We start from the raw sequence: 20,896 nt of genomic DNA on the forward strand, positions 1-20,896 counted from the left end.
CCGGTACATGCTGCTCTGTATGAATTCACTGTTTAGGAGAAGCAATACTAATTCAGACGTCAGCTGCAGCTGGGTTCTTTTGACATGGCATATGCTTAAGATGGAAAAACAATACAAGTTCTTCCTAGCAAAGCAAAAAGTTACACTCCTGATTCAGAATTGGAAGCATGATTACCAAAAAAAAGGAAAATAAAAAACCAACATGCAGTCTTTAAACTTACCTGACAATCATCCCCTATCACCACCACCATCGTTCACTATTGAGGGATACTCAGCCAGAAACCCCAACTCAGAAGCATTTTGCCTTTTTTATATTACCTTTCAGAAATGAACCTCAGACATGGATCTTCCCAGTTACACTTTTCAGATTTTCTCAGTTCTCTTCAGTTATCCAAAGCTCAAAATTTTTTCTGACAGCACTTTATTAAATTTTGATGTAAGGAGAGATGCATTACCCTGCAGCCTTGATTGGCTGTGCTGGGACTGAAAATGCAAGTACAGCCCCCTAAAGATTAGCTGGAAATGAATCCCCTTTGATGTGTAAAGTCTCTTCAGAATGCTGGTTCTATCACTGTTGCCTTTTTTGATCAGAAAATCAACTGAATTACAGCTAAAGGCTCCCATTTTAAAATCCCCTTAGGTCTGTGACATTTTTCTAAAACAGCTATCAGTAAGAAAATTGCAGCAACTGCACGAAATACACTGAAAAAAAGGTGGTCTAAATTGGGGATCTGCTATTCAGCATAAGTAGTTTCCCTTCTCCTTTCTTCCTGATCACCCTGCCCCAACACCTGCCTGTTCCAGTGGTCACATGCCCTCTGACTCTGGGCATTAGGTCCCTGACTCCAGGCTGCCTTTTGGCTTCTCTGTCCATTCCAGCAATCCGAACCTTTAAGAGAAAGGCCAGTGAGCCAAAGTCACCTTCCGAAAAGACAGGCAGAAGTGCTGATGCCTCTTTTTGGCATCATAGGTAACTGAGTCTGAAAGAGTTTGCACCCATCGCTCCCGTTTCTTAAGAGGAAGGCTAAACCACTAGGCTGTAGGAGCTCCTAGGAGGAGGTGGTATTTCCCTAAGAAGGGGCAATAGCTGAATGTATTCGGACCACACATTCAGCTATGAGGGAACCTTGCATTTCAGGGTCTGCGTTTTTTTGTTTTGTTTTTTGTTTTTAAAACCAAAGATTATTTTGAACTGCCCAGAGGTCAGTGCTTTCCCAGTGTTTCACTGCATGATGATCTTCAGTGTGAGTACTCAATGTCCCAGGACTGACTCAATGGGAACCCTAGCGTCTTTGCTGATTCCAGCCCCAGGCAGAGTTGCACACTGCACTCTGGTGTTAGCTTTGTTATTGACAGCATCGTTTTCTCGTTGGGGATGTGTACTAAATATAGCCAGTACGCACTGACTGGAGTGAAACCATTCAAAATGTACTGCCTACTTTTCATTTTACTGAACTACCATCTCACAAAGGTTTACTTAGGGGTTCTTATTCATATACTCAAAACACACTTGATATTGATAGAAATTAAAGGTGAACTTTAAGTACTAATGCTAATTTATTTCTCCTCTACACAACACATTAAAGTGAAACAAATAAAGGTTCCAGAATATTACTGGAACAATTGGGTGTTTAGTGTTGACGGGTTATTTTTTCGGAAAAAATCTGTTGGAGATAAGGCTTGAATATGACTGACTTTAAATATGGTCCTTTTACACTTATCTTTTTTTCTACTCAGTGACTCACTAATGGTATTCCTGTTGTTAGAGGTGATGTTTCCATAGATCAAACCAGTGACATATACCCACCAGTAATATGAAGTAGCATCATATCTCACATGCACTGGGTTTGAAGACTTACTGTCTTATTGACCACTTATAGATTCCTCCTTTTGAAAATTCTTTGAGATTTAAAGTATGCAGTAGCAGTTTTCTTATCTGGATTAAAACTTTGATCTCTAGGCTTTTCAGGAACGCATGCGGTTTATTAATAAGTATGCTGTGAGAGGTTCAGAGGAGCCCATAGCTGGCACTGAGACCGACAGTTTAACACCTAGTTCAGAAGAAAGAGGTAAGGGTATAACTTTCTGTCATCATGTTCAGCTCCTTAGAAAATCCTTCTGCATTAAATGGTGGTAGTAAGTGGATAGAACAGCCCTGATAAAGGTGTCCAAATGCACAATGGCCTGCTTAGTCTCTGTTTTCTCCATCCCCTCTTTGTTTTAATTGTTGCATTGCTCTATTTTCAGACACAGCTACAGCCTCACAGCTCTTGGAGGCTGCCAAGTTACCCTTAAGCAAACTTTAGGCAGTCCTTCTGTACTAGGATTCTAACCCTAAATTAACCTGAAATTTTTGGAACTTCAGTGGCAAATACCTACTCCCTCAATTCCAAGTTGGGTACCAGAGGTCATTAGTGTAGAAATATTAAAAAATTGTTTAGCAACTGAAATAGTATGTCAGTAAGACACTAATATTTCTAATGTGCATTCTCTTTATGTTAACATTCATGGAAACTGTTCATGGACAGTGCTCTGGAAGTGAGGTGTCAAAAAGTGCATGCTAAGTAGCATCAGCTTCCTGGCAGCTTCCATAAGTGTTGTCTAAGCTTATTTAGTGGTTACAACTTCTATGGATTCTTCATTTGTATTTCCTGGCAATTACTGGACTCTGATGAAAATCTGAACTGGGTGCAAGGCTGCAAGGCTGTTTGTTGCTACTTTTCTTCTGAGAATAATGCTGAGATCAGGCCATCACAAAAACAAAAGTATAATACTCGGTCTGATTGTGACAATATCTGGTCGTGGCTCCTGTGCCTGGAACTAGAACCTGTGACCAGTACATAACTTGTTAAGTTTAGTATTTTGCCAGTTAGGTAAGTAATCCTCCCAGGAATGTTTAAGAACTTAAAGCATAAGTAGTCCTTTCCTTAGGCCTTAGACAAACACATCATTAGTTACTTCTTGCATTCCAAAGGAACTTGAAAAAATACTATTTCCTCTAAGTCATTGGATGAGGACTTCAAAATTAATGGCTGTCTACCAAGGGCTTTGCTCTAAACTGAGCATTTGGAGTCTAATACAAAGTCTCATGAAGTAAAGAGGTGACACCCCAGTGACTTTCAGTTGTTACGGTTCAGTTCCATAGAATGCAGCAGCAGGCAATAATGTGCTTGAACATTTCTGTAATGTGCAATATCTTAATGAGAATTTTTATGTTCTGGAGAATACTTTTCTGATGGGGAGTGTGTAAGGCACTTCCAAAGCCCATGTCACCCTTCTAGATCAACAGAGAAGGCTGGTATATTTGTCTATGTATAGACAGTAAATATATAGACAGTAAATTTTTTTAATGCTCAGAAACCTCTTTCCTATTTTTGGTGAGAAAATTCCAGTAATATTTTGAAATGTTTCAATTGATTACTGCTATAAGTAGGGTAATAACAGAGTTTTTATGGAAACAAACTACTGCAGTCATCATTAAATGTCATCAGATTTCACAGGCATTTTCAGCACATCCAGATGAACTGAAAGAAGGAAGCGCTGGAATAATCACAATGCAGCTCAGCACAGTGGCATGCTTAGCATCAGATACATCATTGTATTGTGAGAATGCTATGTTAAAGCATAACATGGTAACTATGTGGTTAAAAAAATTCTGAGACTTCAGAATGACAATTTTAAGTTGTCAGGAACCTTTTGTCTTTAGACTGGTATTTCCCAAACTAAAGCTTTGCTCAAAAGGGAATATAATTTTTTTAAACTACAGCCAGGACTGAACAAAGATTTCTATTGATTTTTTCTTAACAAAAGAATGTGATTCCTTGCTGATTACAAGTTGTTCTTATATTCTTTAGGCACTTTAAATTGAATGTTCTTGCTGAGATTTACAAACCTTCTTGAGTACTGTGTATTTAGCTAAAATACATATATGAATTTCACTCTAGCATATGTGGGGGTTTTGCAGCATCTTTGATTCTGTGACGAGTGTTGGAAACAAAAAGGCAGAAATACTTTATCGTCTCTAACCCATATTCTCATTTAATAATGTCTTTTGCTGAGCCAAAAGAAGGAAAAAGCTATACAAGAATTTAGATGGAGCCTCCTAACATGACTGAATAACCAGTTTAATCTGTTCTGTTGCAGATTCTCATACCACAGGAGAGAAAGCGTCACAAGCAGCTATTGACTCAAGCTTACAAACGCAGCAAAAAAAATGGGAGCCTATAGACCTTAGTCCTTACATGAGGTAAACTGCAGCAAGAACAATTAAGTACCAGTGAAACACCAAAATGAGAGACTGGCTAGGGATTTTCATATACAGAAATTAGTAAATGAAATCTATTTTTATGCACTTGTAGCCTATCTGTAATTGGATGCAGTATAATAGATGTGAATTTAGACTTTATCCTTCAAATGTCACTAAAGTAAGCTACAATTCTGTCACATGCTGGTTAAAGTTGCAGCAAAAATCCTGGCCCATATTTTATCTGTCCTTTACATTGTGTACGCAGACTCACTCAGCAGTGAACACATAAGTGTAGATGGCATCAAGATACAGTTTTCAGCTTTGATTTTCCTGGCATGGATGTGTTTTAAAATCTGTGCTTTTCTACATCCATTTATAATTTATGTCCTTCCCTTAACTTAATACATGTCAAAGGAGCTGAATAACTGCATGGCATGTAATGAGAAGGTGACATAAAAATCTGAAGAAAATGCATGTGCAGGCAAATATGTTTATTTCAGTGGTCATCTTGAAAGAAGTGTGGATGAAGTTTGTCAGAATGTGATGCTAGATTCAGATAATACACTTTAAAAATGCAGCTCAGTTAATAATTAAAGTTAATAGCTGAAATAATGATATTAATTGTATTCTTTATTCAGAAGACCTACATTCTTTATTACATGTGTTGATATGAACCTATCTAGCTAATACACACAAATCTGTATGTTTGCTGTGCTTCAGCTAGAACCCAGTTCATGCTTAAGTCCATTTGTATTCCCTGTGGCATTTATGCAGGTCACTGATTTTCAGAAGCCCTTAGAACATGCATAAAAAAATCCCCAAATGTAATTTTAAATTGAAAGGGAAACTGGTGTTATATTGATGTGAATAATATTAAAACAGTAGAAAATATGGCAAAAGATCTTTCACAGGCTTGAGCCTTGTAAGCATTTAATTTGTCTTCAGCTCCTTGACTTTTACACCAGTCATTTAAGTCACATTATAAAAATATATTATGCACTTAGCTGCCATTATGCCAATGGAAAAAAAAACAAAAAACACCCTACATTTGTCTCAATGCTGAATTATAATATCAAAAACTTTTGAAGTATAATATTTCTTGCACATAAAAAAATAAGTGTCACATGTAGGAGTTTTTCATATGCTCAAAGATGCAATTATACAAGTTGTACAAATACTTTTAAAATAGACACTCAAATATAAGAAGACCTGGCCTTGGGAATGTGCTTTCTCATTGGGGTTATACATAAGCAGAGGAAAAGTGACTCCTTAACTGTATCTAACCATATGATGGTGACGTTGCAGCATATAAGCCAAATATATGCATATAGGTGTTAAGCTAAATAAACCCCACCTAAAGCTGTACTGAAAATGATACAGATATCTTTGTATTTCCTTCAGAAAAACAATGTCTGAGTCTGTGCTAAGAAATGAGTCTATCATTCAACAGCAAGAGATACGGAAAGCAGAAAAAATCAACCATTTTAGGGAGATTCGAGAGCTGGCTTTGAAACAAAGAGAAAAAGAACAAAATGCCAGAGCTTTACTGAAGCAAAATATACTTGAAATGTATGAGAATCTGCAGGTAAGTTTTCAAGATTACTTTCCAGTACCTATTACTGTGATATCCACCACTAGTACGAATATCTTCATCAACCATTCTCAAGATTTTTGTGTTCAGTACCAGTAATTAAAAACAATGACCAAGCTTGACGTTTCACTTGGGCAAAGGTTAAAACAAAAGGTTCTAAGGAAAAAAACAGTAATACACAACATCCTTAACGTGATATTCTTAGTACTTTCTTGACACAGCTCTTTACAAAAACGGTATTTTAAGAATAACACCATAAAAGGATAGTTAAAAGTGAGAATAAATTGAGTATTTTATATCTAAGACCAGACGCATCTTGATAAAACATCTCTAATTTGCCTGGTTTTTTTTGATTATAGAATTGTATAGGGCTTTTTGGCAAGTAGTAAAGAACAAGATAATTTACATAGGAGGGTGAGTTGCTCCTAAAGTGTCTTATGGCAAAGTTAGAGAACACAATTTTCCTGGAATATGTATGATGCCAACAAACAAAAAATTGGTATTATTAATCCTTAAAAAAACAGGTCCATAAGTAATAAATTTGGTAGCATGAATGTAGGTTCCATTGTTAGGATTAACTCAGCCAATGCATTGCACATGAAATTGGTACAAGTATCCTAATAAAATTGGTTTAGCCCTTGAGTGTCAACAGGAACAAAATGTTTTGTTACACGGCAGTGATACAATAACCACTAGTAATCAGCTGGTGACTATTCAGAGCTCTTAAAAGTGGAGAAGAGACAGTAAAAACAATTTTACATCAAACCAACCTATTTACAGACATCAGTGGAAAACATCTCCTTAACAAGTTCCCAGATAGCCTGATTTATATTACTTAACTACAAATCTGCAAGGAGCCATAGTTCTCTACTGGTGACTGACTGATCCCTGATAAGAATGCATGTCCAGGTTTTCAGATGTTGCTATGATTTTGGATGCCTAGCACATCGTATGTTAGAATGGCAAATTTTGATTACAAGTAATTCCTCAGCTCTTTCTAGAAGATAAGTCCATTAAAGAAGTAAGATGTTTCACAGTACTAATTTAAAATGACAGTTACTTGTGAATATGCATACTGTGCTGATTAGCACTTTTACAGTTTTTTCATTTCTGAACCCTAGAGAACTATATAAAGGTATCCAGGTATCCCCATTTTCCAGGATGGAAAGGTAAAGGAAAAAGTTTTTGAAAGTATCCAAGTCCCCTTGCCCTAAATCTCGTTAGTCTGTTAAAAGACGAGAGCTCCTAAGCCATTTTGGCATTTCTGAAAACTAGGTTTTAAGGGATTTGTTTAAGACAACAAAGCAAGCCAGTAACTGAAGAGAGCTTAGACCCAGATGAGTAACTAGTCTGTTGCCGTATCGTCCTTTCACACAATTAGCTTATTAATGCCAGCAATTTAAAAAGGATTTTCATGAACTTTGTCTTCTTCATGCTGAAAGGACTGACATATAGCTGTGTCACTGTGACAAATCAATAAAAATGCACACAAAAAGAAAAGGAGAGATGCCCTCCCTGTACTTATAGAGTCACTAAGTGAAACATAACAGGAAGGATGCAGTTACTTGTGATGAAATCAAGACTTATGGGTTGGGGGGGTATTGCTGTTTGTTTTTGGCTAGGCATCCTTAGATGAAACACGAGCCAGAGTTCACAGCATTCGGGAAGCATACAGAAGTAAGCTGCTAGAGGCTGAGCGCAGAAAACAAGAAGAGTTGGCAGTTCATGAAGCAGTCCTGCAACCAGAGCAAAAGAAGAAAAGCCAAAATGCACACAAAAAAAAGCAAGGAAAAGGTTTAGGGAAAAAAAAGTAGCTGCTAGCACTACTGAATTGTATTTTAACAGTTTGGGAAAGAAAGTTTATATGCAAAGAGAAGAAAGAACATTTGTTATTTTCCAGTATTTTTGTCAACTATATCACATTTTATCTCTTTGTCTGGTGCTAGTGAAAGAATTGATCTAGTATTCTTTTTAACAAAATGCTTGGTATTTTGCTTCTCATAAAGGTACTCACTACTATTATAGTTTGTATGTTTTACTGGAATAAAATTGTGCAACAAAAATTCACATTCCATTCAGATTCTTCCCCAAAATCACAGTGTCTTTTGTCCTCTTTTTCCAATCAAAACAGAACCAGTCAAGAATGAATCAGAGTTGAAACAGTGAATGTAACGTATCAGTTTTGAAGTCATTTAACTTGGCAGAAACATGAGCTCCTTAAGTGGATGACAATTTGCAGAGTTTAGAATAGTTAAATAGTGGCGTACCGCACTTTTCATATGCAGGCATTGGAAGGCTTCCCAAAGTCTGGCTCGGTAGGCACTCACAAGCTTTCTTTGTGCTGTAGTACTTTTCCCTTTCATTGTTCTCTTGCGTGTTTTTTGAATCTCATGGTAACTCTCTGTAGGGGCAAACTTGTGGCGCAGCCTTCCAAGGCTTGTTGAATATTCCTTAAAACCCTATTGCTCTCTTTATTTATCCTTCCTAAGCTGTGTTTTGCCCACAGTGGCTTTGCTCAAAGTGATTACAATAGACCCTTGGTTCCTAGATCTTCAGTTGGAATTTAAAAGTGTTTCTTAAAGGTTGAACCAGTGTGTGAATAAAGGGGCAATCTCAGGCTTTCTACATGAAGGGTACAATATCTCCTCTAAGTTTTGCTTTCATTAGAATAGTATTCCTGTATTTTTTGGTATTGTATTCAAACAAAAAAATACTTGCATTCATACTCACTGGCTAGCACTCCGTACTCAGAGACAATGGTCAAAAATTTTATGATGGTGAAAACTCTCTTAAACAGAGTGAGCTGTTTTAAATGGCTTGAAGAACTTTCCATGTATGTAGCCACAATCAGAAGCTTGGGAAGTTAGACTGCCTACATATTGTATACATACATTGTAGACATGTATATGTCCAGGATGTCCAGAAGAATTTCGTTATCTAGGCAACATGAGAAGCCATGAAAGCCACCTATTTAATGCAAATCAAAAGAAACATTATCCTTTGCATTCTGGCTGCTGGTACTGGCTAGCCATTGTGTTTGAAACCAGCCTTTCTTCTGCATCTTAATGACCTAGCAGGTGTTCAGCTTCTGCTGGTTGTGCTCACGTGTGCTTTATCAGTACCTCACTGCCTGGCTTGAACTTGACTCACTCCTCTGTCTGTTCTGGGATGTGTGTTCTTTGTACATCATCACACCTACACACCTGCTGTGATGCTTCTTCCTCCATTTGGCCTCCTTCCTCCTATACAACATAAACTAAACTGGCTTGAGTTTTCGTGTCTGAAAAGGAAGAATTAAAACCAGTGTCCTAAAACTTGCATTGGTGATTTTTATTTCAAAGACCAGCAGCTAAGTTTTGCTTTGACCCATACAGGCTTCAAATAAAAAGCCTGTCAGTCTTGTGCTATAATTGCTCTGGCTTTGTCCTCTGTATTTTGGAATATGGGCTATACTGCTTCATAATATTCCATCTTGTTTCCATGGTAATGGCACGTGTTGGTTGCCTTCTTATGTGAATCTCTAATGAGCTTCTGTAGAGATCAAGCTGAAGTTTTGTTCTTGATGTCACTGCAAGTGCTATAATGACATTCTGTTGTAAAAATCAATCCAATTCCAAAAGCCAGCATAATTGACATCTAAATGTCAAAAATTCAGCTAATAACCCGCATGATCATAACCCATCACCATATGTCAGCAGCTATAAACTGACTTAAACTCAGACACAGTGTACTCAGATCTACATTATCAAATCTAGTTTTGATGTTATACACAATTCTAAGTTTCATAATTTCTTCATTTTAAAGAGTAATGTAGCATCGTCAAAATCTGCTGTGTGGTTTGTGAAATTCTCTATTGGCTCATTTATTATTCCAACAACGCAGATATAATGAGGGAGTGAATTATTGTCACACTGTTTAATTGTACATACTTTGGAGTATGTAATGTTTTAAGAGAAGCACAATAACAGTTCTATTAAATCCCTGTGCATATTCCAGAAGAACAAAATACCCATTTACCTTGTAATGGACCCTCGGAGACAAAAGGGCTTGTTTGGATTGTGCCAAAGAATTTGCATACGTTGGACCCAGAAACAGACGACTGATGAAATGTCATATGCCTCAGTTTTACATCAACACAACAACTTTTTACATGATGCACTATATTACAGCCTAAGTTAGTAGGGAAAGATGTACAAAAACTAAAAATGTAACTGTATTTCAAAACAGCCATTTGCAGTAATTTAAGGAGCCATCAAGTTTAGCGCTTTACTGTAAGGAAAACAAAGAAGTAAAACTAGACATTGTGTTTTATTTGATAGGATTGTTGCCTCCAGTTTGTAGACCAAGTTGCCCAATAGTCAAATTGTGTGTCCACATAGATAAAGCACTTTTATTCTTTTGCCCTTTAGGAGTAACACAGCTTTCAAGCACCATAATTTTATGAACTTTAACCAGCCTTTGTATCAAAGGAATTTATTGCCTGTATTCAGTGCAAGAAATTGCTCAAATACTCTTTTTACAAATTGTATGTTTCAGAAATACGGGTATTGCATAAAACATTAATATTTTCTTAAGGTTTCCTGTACTAAAAGAGCTGAAATTTGGGTAGTCATCCCTCCTGCTTATACTCAGCTTTGCCATTCAGGGCCAGATTCAGTAGGGGTGTAGGGACAAGCCTTAAATTATGTGCTTTCTTATTCAGCAAAAGAACTTCAGCAAAGGACTGAAACACAATGTCAAGCCCTTTACAGAACGGAATAGATGGGGAAAGCTTTGCTGAATCAAGACATGATTGCTCGATCTTTTAAGATGACAGTCGTTTTGGAGGTGCAATAGAGGAACAGCTGCATCAAAGCATACTTTAATAGGTATCTGGTGGCTTCAAGTCACAGAAGAGAGGGTTTGGATTTGGGGGAGTGGGAGCAGAGGTTGAACAGTTGACTTCTAACATTTCTTGTAGAAAATCACCCCTGAGAAAGGTTGCACAGTTTGTCACTTAGACAGCCTCCAATTTTTATTCGTGGAAAGACTCTGCATATGAAAAACAGCAGAGGTAACTTCATCTCTAAATGTTGCAGTTCAGTTGTCTTGTGACTTGGAGAGTTGCATACTTCTCCCCTGAAATGCTAAGCCTTGCTCCTGAAGAAGAGTATGTCAGTAGCCATCTCTGTACACAGGTGAAGAGGATGGGGTACACCAACGGTTCAGAAATCCTGATCTGTCTCTGGCAGAAGATTGTGTGCTTCTTACAGAGCCGGTCTCCAGTATTCTGGCAAGATTCTCTATTTGGGTTTGTGTGATTCCCCCACACCTGAAGTACCTCCAGCTCCTGAACCAAGTACAAAGCTAATTCCAATCTCTGCATTTAGAACACTGTGGAGCAGTCTCTTGGTGTCTAATCATCGCTGAGGATGTCTACAAGGAGAAGCAGTTTCAGGAACCAGCACAATGGCATGTGAGAGACAAGTCTGGCTTTCTTTCTGTGGACCAGTTATGCAGTTTGAGACCTGATGAGCTCAGAGCTTAGGGCAATACTGGAAATATCTTACGATTATACTTTGTGATTGTCTGGAATTTTGAATAAAGATGTAGAGATTCCTTGGAGCAGGGGGGCATCTTTCAGAGCATCTTTAAGATTGAGCTGCATTTTTTTAATGATAAAAAGAATTTGTTTACTGTACTGATTCCTGATATTCTTTTCTCTTTCATATGAAGTATAGTCAGTTATTCAAAGGAAAATGTCACTGTTCAGCAGAAGTTTTGAACAGTTTTTATGGAAACTGCAAATGCCACAGAAGAATGAAAACTTTTCAACACGTTAGACTGCTTTGTGAATAATCCCTAAAGAATTTCTCAGTTTGCTTGCTTTACTTCTACATTTTAGGAAAAATAGTAGCATTCACAAAACGATGCAGGTACCTGAGAAAGAAATTAAGTCTTTGACTTGATAATTCAATTTAATGGGAATTAACTCTGTAAAGAGTTAATCACTTCTAATAATTCTTTGTAGGTGTGTTCTGCTAAGCTTTAGCAGTTTTCACTGCTTGATCCTTTTCTTTTGACCAGCTATTATGAACTAGAAAGGATCTTTTTCATTATAATATGTATCTAAAGTTACTTTTTAACGCAAGTAGCTTCATTAATCTTCAAATGACTTGTCCCATCTGCTTTGCTTTAATTTGGCTGGCATTTACACAATGAGTTACAGACCAAAAACCAGACCAAGCCCGTTCCAGGATGCCTCGCTGCCGAGACAAGCAATGTGCTGTGAAATCAGGCTCAGTTCTGAGCTGCCAGTCTGCTCACCCCAGCAATGTGCAATTTACCAGCTATGTAAGGTCTCATTTTAATTCAAGGAAGAGACACAGCATTTATGCACATGCACAGCATTTCCCCTCCAAAAGGCAAGAAAAGTGTCTACATATTTTGTCTGGCAGAAAACATAAGAGGACAGCTTTGCATAATCACACAGCAGTTTGCAGAATGAAAGAAATCTCACTTTCAGAGCCCTTTTTTCCTCTCATTCATTTCTTGAATCAGCCCCAATATATTCACTGTCCAGGTAATGTTTCAATGATTTAAATATTCTTGCTGTTTGCAGAAAAAACAAGGTGCTGTTGTCCTCTGTCTCAAAGGAGGACAAAGACAGGAAAGAAGCAGAAAGTCAGGGAAGGAGAGGAAACAATCTGCATCATATGAAGTGAGTGAGACAATAGCACAAAAGAAGGGTACGTTGAAGATGTTAGTAGTCAAAATAAGAGAAGAAACAAGGGGTGGTCAAGTAGGACTGAGGACCTTTGATTTCTGTGGCAATAAGAATGTGGTTAGGGACAGTGGTTCAGGGACTGGCAGGCAACTGAGACAGATAATGTACAGACCCAAGTGCAGCCAGGACGTGTCACTTCGGGTCGGGTCTGGATGCACTCTCTTTGAAACCTGGGCTTCTCTGCCCAGCACCTGGACTTCTCCCTAAGGGCAAGCACCAAAACGCTCGCTCTTTCGGGCACACAGGAGAGGTGTTTGCCTTGAACATGGTAGCACAGTGGGTGCAGCACAGACCGTGGAAAGCAATAGCTGGGCTTCTGTACCCTCAGCCTGAGAAAGCTGAAGTGGCTCCATGGGTGTGTGCCCCACTCAGCAGGGCACCACAGACATCCTTCCCAGTTACCTTGAGTTGGGACCACCATACCATGCTCACAAGACCAGGTACAGAGCACAGCAAGGCAGAGCCTGCCTCTGTGTATAAAACTACTTGTTGCAAAGCTGGAACATGCAAGAAGGAGGGGTACAGCAGCTGCATGTTCAGGGCTGTTGGTAAGGTTTAACTTGCCAGTAAGTCACACAAATGAAGTGTCTTGCTAAAAAGAGACCACTGTTTTGTGGCCTAGAGAGTCCTAAATTTCATTTCCATCCCATGACTGGACATTCTACAGGTCACAAAATGCAGAAGACATCAGCTACAGATGGAGTACTGAGGCAGTCAAAGCACTCAGCTGTGGCATGGCTAGGAGCAACCAGGACTACTTCAGACATACAGAAAGCAGAAAGTGCCTAAAGGGACACAAAGGGGCAGTGAAAAATCCATCCTTCCTCTTCTCTACTCTGCCCACGCCAGAGTCAGCTTTAAGGCCACAAAATTCTTCTTTTTTTTTTGCACTACTGAGAAACCTTGAGTTGGCTCTGGAGACAGTTGTTGGCAGAGGCTAGAGTCATAGATCTAGAAATGCAGGAAAGACTAAAGCTGCTCCATTCCCAGCCATCTGGGTAGACAAGGGGATGAGAAGTTCTGTGTCACAGGGTTTTACATATCCCATAAAAATATGACTCTTGGAAACTGGAGAAAGATAAAGAGATGAGAAATTAGTCACAGATGCCTAAAGCAATGCTTGTACCCTTCTTTCTTAGACCGCAGAATATGGTGTGAGGGGACGTGAGGTTCAGCTAATGAGGGAATGAGAAGCTCCTTCCTCTCACCTTGTCCTTACCCTTGATAGAATGAGTTTCAGAGCACTTCCCTGTCATCATCAAAGTAATTAGGGAAAGCAAGAGAATGATTTTTTCCGTTGTTGTAGTGCAAAAGGTGGGTTTCCTGGAAGCACCTTTCTCAGACTTGCTTAAGCAGCTTTCACCTAAATTATTAGTGTTAACAGTTCCAAAGACTTCATTGGCATCTCAGATTTTTTGAGTATTTTCTTTTTTTCTGCTGTACATATTACTGGCTTAACATATTGCGGCTGCAATGCTGCAGATGGAAACTGTTTTGATAATTGATGATCTGAAATACCATTTATGCATAGACTGAGATATTCAAGTGCTGTTTATGGTGTTTGTCTGTCCATATCCCTATTGGCTTTCTCTTAAAGACTCTGATTTATTCACTGCAAAATAACAACAACAACAAAAATATCTGGAAACCTGGCTAGGATGAGAAGAATGTACTTCCCTGTCATACCATTTACAAATTGGATGCACAGAAAAGCAAGTCAAGATGAGGTGTCATTCTATTTCCAGTCTTCTCACTGACCTTAGCAAGAGCTAGAGGACTAGAGGTCTATTATTTTCTCCCACGTATCTATCAGCACATGTGTGCTGAGTATATCATTGATATAATTTAACATGCAGTCAGCACTGGTACCACAGTGCCGGTGTGCAGTGCAGAACAATTGCAAATCAGGTGCGAGACATTTTATGGGATAAAGTCCCTGCTCAGTGAAGTTCAGCCTGAGTTTTGCTGGAGGCCAGGACTTCACCAGCGGGATGCACAGGGTAGGACCTTGTGAGGTACCACCCGTAACAGTCCAGTTAAGTACTTTGCTTTCAGATGCTACAGGGCCCAAAGTCTCCCTTTTTTACGGGTTCCACTGGATTCATTGCTGCTTTCATACTGTCACCCTGGTAGAAGTGTGGTGAGACGGGGAAGATAAAGTGGAAACAACTTAAAATAGAAACCTACAGAAAGGTTGTGGCACAGTCATTTTTTTATCGAAGATAGTGTAGAGGCAATGCATAACTCTGGTCGACTAACTCTGGAGGCTGAGTCATTCGGCCACTTTTAAAAATTCATGATTGTTGCCTGGAGGAATTTCTAAAATGAGATGTGAATTGTGTCAGTGACAACAGGTAATATACACTGCGAATAGGGTAATTAAGAGAGTATTTAGCTTACTAAATGGCTTGTAATTTTGTGTGTAGCCCTCACGCTGCTGCTTCTTCATGTAAAAATCTAAAATCCTTTATTTATTAAAACAATATATAGGAGCTTTACAGTCATTCAGAGGAGTCCGACACCTTCTGCTCCATCAGGTGTTTCCAAGTCCCACAAAAACGCAGACCAGGCAAACTCCTGAGTGCACTCTCACGGCTGCTTTGCCAAACTGAGGATCCATTTTCTTGCACTGTGCCTCGCCACCGCTCGGGCTCCCCAGCAGCCCGGGCCAGGTGCACTGCGCCCTTCTCCCACGTGTGCTCTTCACCGAGGGCCCTCCCCAGTAAGGGCCACTTTGCCCTGCGGGGCTCAGCTGGCCGAGGCCCCAACCAGGCCCCCACCACTGAGCCGCGCTCTGAGCTAGTGGCGGCGACAAGAGAGAAATGCTGAATTTCCAGCTGACCTGGGCTTATTTCTGAGAGGCTGCAGGGCCCTTCGAAGCTGGACCCTGTCCTGCCCCATTCTGCTTTTGAAGGAGAATGAATCCATGTGAACTGGAAGGACTCAGTGCAGCTTTCGGTCCCTCCCGAAAGCTGGTGTGTGCAGCTACTCCGCGACAAACCTCCAGCACAGCTCCGCTTCCCCGGGACGAACCCTCACAGCTGCAAACCCCCACGAATGCAGGCGCGCTCCGTGTCTAGCTTCAGTTATCTCAAGCCTTTGAGTCCGAGAGGACTTTGCCACTCTTTGCCTTCAGTGCTTGCCCTGCGGCCAGATGGCTGCTCCGCTGACCCTTCTCCTCCAGCAAGGCCAGCGCCGGTGCACGGTATCGATCGCACTGCGGTACAGGAGGTGCAGCCGAAACACCGACAGCCACTCACCTCGTGCAGTGTAGTACAGCGAACTTCCAAAAAGTACAAGTGCTTGTTCAGGAGGCCAATAGAGTAAATCATTAAAAATACCTGCTGTCCATTGTGCCTCTTGACATTCACTGCGCTGTAGCTGTGACTTGTTTTATTGATTCATTATAAGGATATAATGCACTGGGGAGTCAGTAGCTTGCAAAGGGAAGTATCTGCCGCCCCATAAATTGTCCCTCTAATTCTGTAACACATTACGGTTTAAAGGCAGGTCATAATGTTCCCAGTCAGTTACCAAAAGGTAAGTCTCTAACTAAAAATTACTTGATTTCGTGAGGAGCTGAGGAACTTGCTCCAAACTGGGGCACTGAAAATCAGGCCAGTTTGAATTAACTGCCGGTGGAGCCTAGCTCTGTAAACATGGGCTGCCGTCTCCCAGTACAAGGCTTGCTTTTTAATACAGATCCAGGGAATGAACAAGCACAAAAATTTTCCAGGCAACTTCAAAGTACCATTCAGTGGCTCTGACCCTGTGTGCACCAACGAACACAACCTGAAGACCCTCGCCTTGAATGAAGACACAGTACAAGTGCCATCTCCACTGGATGTGCATCTGCTTGACCCAGGACAGGGTCTTCAGCTAGGGCACCAAATCCACACTCTACATGTTGTACAAGAGGAAGATGAGGGATTAGGATAAATGAAGGACTGTTTTGTCCCCTCCAAGTACTCTTGCACAGACTGAGTAACTAACTCTGTACAAGCAAGTTGAATCATACCGGGAGCTGCTTAGGTGTTTGAACAGCTGAGTGACCTTTTCCTTCCATTTATTTATGAATCGGCTACATGTTAGTATGCTATTTTCTTTCAGCAGATTTTTGAGTCGCAGCATTGAGAGCTGCAGCAAACCACTTACATTTTTTTAAGTTTTGTTTATTACTTATTTTTCAAATGTCAGCATGCACCAAAGGTCTGCAGGAGCCCATTGCTTCTCAGGGACAAGAAGACTGCAAGAACCTTCTGATGGGGAACAGTCCGTGCAGTCTTCTGCCTACAATAAACTTTATTTTTCCCCAGTATGTGGGCAACAAGACAGAACATCACAGAAATTAAAAAACAGATTGAAGCTCTCATTGTGTTTAAGCTGCAGTATATATTAGGATATGGCATTTGTCTAATGATGAGTCTTATGGCTGAGGTGTTAAAAAAGAATTAGTCTAGGCAGTTTAGCCACCAGACAGCTATTGATATTAAAGATATGCAGTCTGATTGACTTTGAAATTCTCCAATTATAATCCTTGCCAGAATTATGATTATGCTTCTCTGTAGAGCACTACTGAGCCTCCACTTTTGACTCATACCAGATTCCCACTGAAGTCAGCAGGAGCTGTGCTTGAGATGGGGCTCTCATAGTCAGTACTGTTTGTCCGAGAATAAACAAGCTGTTCCTGTAAATTGGCTCCCTGACATGGACTGGTTTCCCCTTTGTATGTTAATGGCTCTAATCAGACATACAGATTTTGCTTTGTTCCGCCACAGGAACAAAGTAAGGTTTAAGGGACCGGTGGTCTGGAGTATTTTCAGACTTGTCCGTCACTGTGAAAATCTTAACTAGACTTTTCAGGCTGGCAGATTTAGGGGCTAGCTTGAGTCTCTGGAGTCTCCATCCAGTAATTCACTATCAAGAATAGCTTGGTTACCTGTAAATCTTCTCCTCATTAGTTTGTGGACAGCGAGGTAAAATATCTTCAACTGATTTCATCATCATGATTAAAAGGAGGTAAGTAGATTTACTGCAAGAGAAGTAAATACTCAGGTTTATTGTGGAAAGCTTACACGGGAAAAATCTATCTTCATCTCCTTACTGCATTATATGCTCAGGAAAAGTCTGTGTATTGATTGTGGATGAAGTTGTTGATTGCCTGGCCAGCACTGCAAGCGAGGAAACATGTTTGGGAAGCAGCTTTACATTTTTGTAGAAAAAGAAGAAACAGAGATCATAAGCCGGGGAGAACCTGAAATAGCAAAATTCATGAGACTATCATTATTCATGTTAAGATGCACAATGTGAGAGGAAGATCTTCATATTAGGAAGTTTCTGTAAAGGTTAGCTTGCTGACAAGTTGCCCCCATTATCTCTATAATCGCTTGCTAAGCTGTAAAAAAACCCTCTCATCTCGCAAGCAGATCTGTGGAAGTACAATCCCATGGGATTCTGCATGGCCCTACCAGCCTGTTAAAGACAATCAGAGGACAGGGTTAGGGCTGCCATCTCAGGCTATGTTTGAATGTCATTATATTCTCTTATTTCTGGGAGACCTGAGGTCTTCACCCCTTCAGTATTTGTCTGGGCATTAGTGAACACGCATATCCACAATAAGAAGTATATGGGCATTTCTTCATGGAGAGTTTTTAGAAATACAATTACAACTGTCCTTAAACATCATGTTCTACGCCTTCCTGTGTCCTTTATACTGCTCTGCCACATGATGGCTGTGTTAACCTAAAGCCGTGCCAGCGTTTTAATCTCAGGCTTTTTTTTTACTGACTCCTCTTCCCAAAATTTGCAGTATCAAATACTTATAGGCGAGCAGAGAAACAGGACGGAGAGTATCACTCGGAATGTTTGCCATTGCAGCGGTGGCTACAGCATGTTACCCTGTGGTATTTGAGCAACTTGCATACAGGAATGGTTTCTGTCTCCAGCGAGCGCTGGGTGGCAAGGAGTTGTCCACATTTTGCAGAGAGTGATTTGGGTACTAGGAGTAATGCCGCAGAACTGTTGTGGCCTTTGGAAAGTGGCGTTAGGTGGGAGGCACAGCATGGCCACGGTTTCATAGCGAGTCCGGGGCCTTGCAGGACCTGGGCCCTGGGCACACCATGCTTCTGACAACCCAGTCAACGCCTTCTCCCCATAACCTGTAGCCACGCTGCACAACTCAGTGGGGAGAAACACTCTTGCTGAGCACGCAGTGCCTTCCTTCTGGTGGGAGGGAAACCGAAACTTGGAAAGTCACCTCACCTTTTTTTCTTGCCTTACTTCTGCCAGACAAAAAAGCGAGGCTTCCTAAGGTGCGCGCACTCGCGTTAGCCGGGCAGCGGCTGTGCTGGGAGGCGCTGGGGGAGCTCCCACCCGCAGAGGAGACGCCAGGTTAACCTCGGCTTTCAGCATCTCTGCTACCCGCAGCCGGCGGCGGGGGCGGCGGGACCCTGCCCGAGAGACACGAGTGTCATCTAGTGGCGAAACGGCCCCGCGCGATCGCACCCCGAGGGCCACCGCCTGCCCGCGGGCTCCCACGCGGAGCGCGGGCCGACACGTTCGGTTTCTGCTGCGCTGCAACAACCTGGTGCCGAAAGTGTGCGTGGTAACGCTTATCCGAGCTTCTGTCCTTGCGGGATTTATTTTCCGCAGGCTGACGGAGAAGAGTACGAGCCAACCACAGTCAAGCAAGCAGCGGGCGCTGATGGCTCTCTGCCCGAGGGTCTTCTGTCCCTGCGGTGAGAAAGGGTCTGTCTGCCTGGGTACAGTGACCAGCAGCATCAGCCTCACTCCCCAGGAGTTAAGTGAGAATTTTACAGGATAAACGGCCGTTTGAAGCTTTATTTGCTTGTTATATCGTGTAATGTGTCCATTGCAGGAATGGGCATTCAAGATCTTTGCATTTTAGAGCAGATTTTCTCCCAAACTCTTTTGCCTGCTATCACACATAAATCCAAGTTCATTAGTGAAGCAGAGCATAATCACAGTAATTATCTTTTAATTGGTCAAATACAAAAGAAGAAACACCTTCCTATCAGAAGCATCACTAGCAGAGGAGCACACAGGGAGAGGTGACTGAGCTGGTAACAAAGGGGAGCAGAGAAATAGTGGCTGTTTATGTATAATTTTCCTGATTTGACTTTCTGGCAGTTCATCACAGTAATTGCAACGTAACAAGCCCAGCTCAAGGGGTTGTGCTGGTCTTCTGAGGAAAAGCAGACTTGGAATGCCCACAAGTCATCTAGAAATCATGATGTTGTAAAATTACTCCCACAGCTGGGATCCACTTGAGTGTACTCAGTGCACATTTCCAGGTGCAGAACTGGAAACTCACTTTTTTAGGACAAAGGTGAACTTCCCATATTTTCAGCTGATGCCCACGACTGAGGCTTAAGAAAATTCCCAAGTGCTAAAACCAGGAGCGTTGAGAGGTGAGGACTGGTGAGTGGAGCAAGGAGAGCTACATGGCCTTGTACCCCTGCTCCCACCATGGGCAATGCAAATAGAGAGACCACAGCCTCTTATCACCCTTCCCTCCTGCTGGAGCAAGCTCTGTGGGCTATGCCAACAGAGGAGACACTTCTGCTCCCCCTTTTAACTCAGCTGTTTCTCTGAGGAGGAATCACATCCCAAAATGACAAGTGCCGATGGGCCTTTGGGACTGGCAAGGGAAGAAGTGTGGCTGGTCCCGCCAATCCCTGGCACCGTGTTGTTCCACGTGTGTCTTGCCACCAGTTCAGTTGCAGAGAAGCGCTCCTGTGTTTAGAAAAGGCACATTTCTAGTTCTGTCCTTGAAGCTGTGAGGAAAGGATGGTCTACTGGCACAGGATGCTCTAGCGGCACAGAGCGAAGGGTGCTGCAATTCCCTTCCCAAAGCAGAAGTCCTCCTTTCCCCCTCTTTCACCCCTTCTTACGATTGTCCCCAGCCTGACTCCTGGCTCTGTGCTCTTTGGTGCCAGATCCTTTCCTGTTAACTGGACAGCCCTGCATGGCTCTGCATCTGTCAGGGGTTGACCTGCCACCTCTTGCCCAGTTGCTCGCCCTGTGAGCCACGGTGGTGCTAACGCTGCTGATGGGAGCTGGCACTGCGCGAACCCGAGAGCCTGGGCTCCCCGGTCACCACCCTTCTCCTCCTGAGCTGTGCCACTCTGTCTGCGTGCTGCGCAAAGATGAGCACTGCTAATCCTAGATTTGCTCAATTCACTGGTGCATTGTACATTATGTCAGTGATACGCCAGTGTGCAGTGAGGCTTTCGAACGATCAGAATCAAACTGTGCCTCTGGATGCTCACTG

General features: G+C 41.5%; 1 protein-coding gene across 1 annotated transcript in view; it reads left to right on the forward strand.

The window, feature by feature from the left end:
- Positions 1 to 8,118, forward strand: part of ADGB (androglobin) — a 120,217-nt gene extending 112,099 nt beyond the window's left edge. The window contains 4 exon segments of the mRNA XM_075413741.1: positions 1,961 to 2,069; positions 4,144 to 4,246; positions 5,648 to 5,831; positions 7,460 to 8,118. Of these exon segments, the coding sequence (XP_075269856.1) occupies positions 1,961 to 2,069; positions 4,144 to 4,246; positions 5,648 to 5,831; positions 7,460 to 7,651 (588 nt within the window). The 3' untranslated portion in view covers positions 7,652 to 8,118.
- Positions 8,119 to 20,896: the final 12,778 nt, after the last annotated feature.

This window comes from Opisthocomus hoazin, chromosome 2 (assembly GCF_030867145.1).
Source record: "Opisthocomus hoazin isolate bOpiHoa1 chromosome 2, bOpiHoa1.hap1, whole genome shotgun sequence".
NCBI classification, from domain to species: Eukaryota; Metazoa; Chordata; class Aves; order Opisthocomiformes; family Opisthocomidae; genus Opisthocomus; species Opisthocomus hoazin.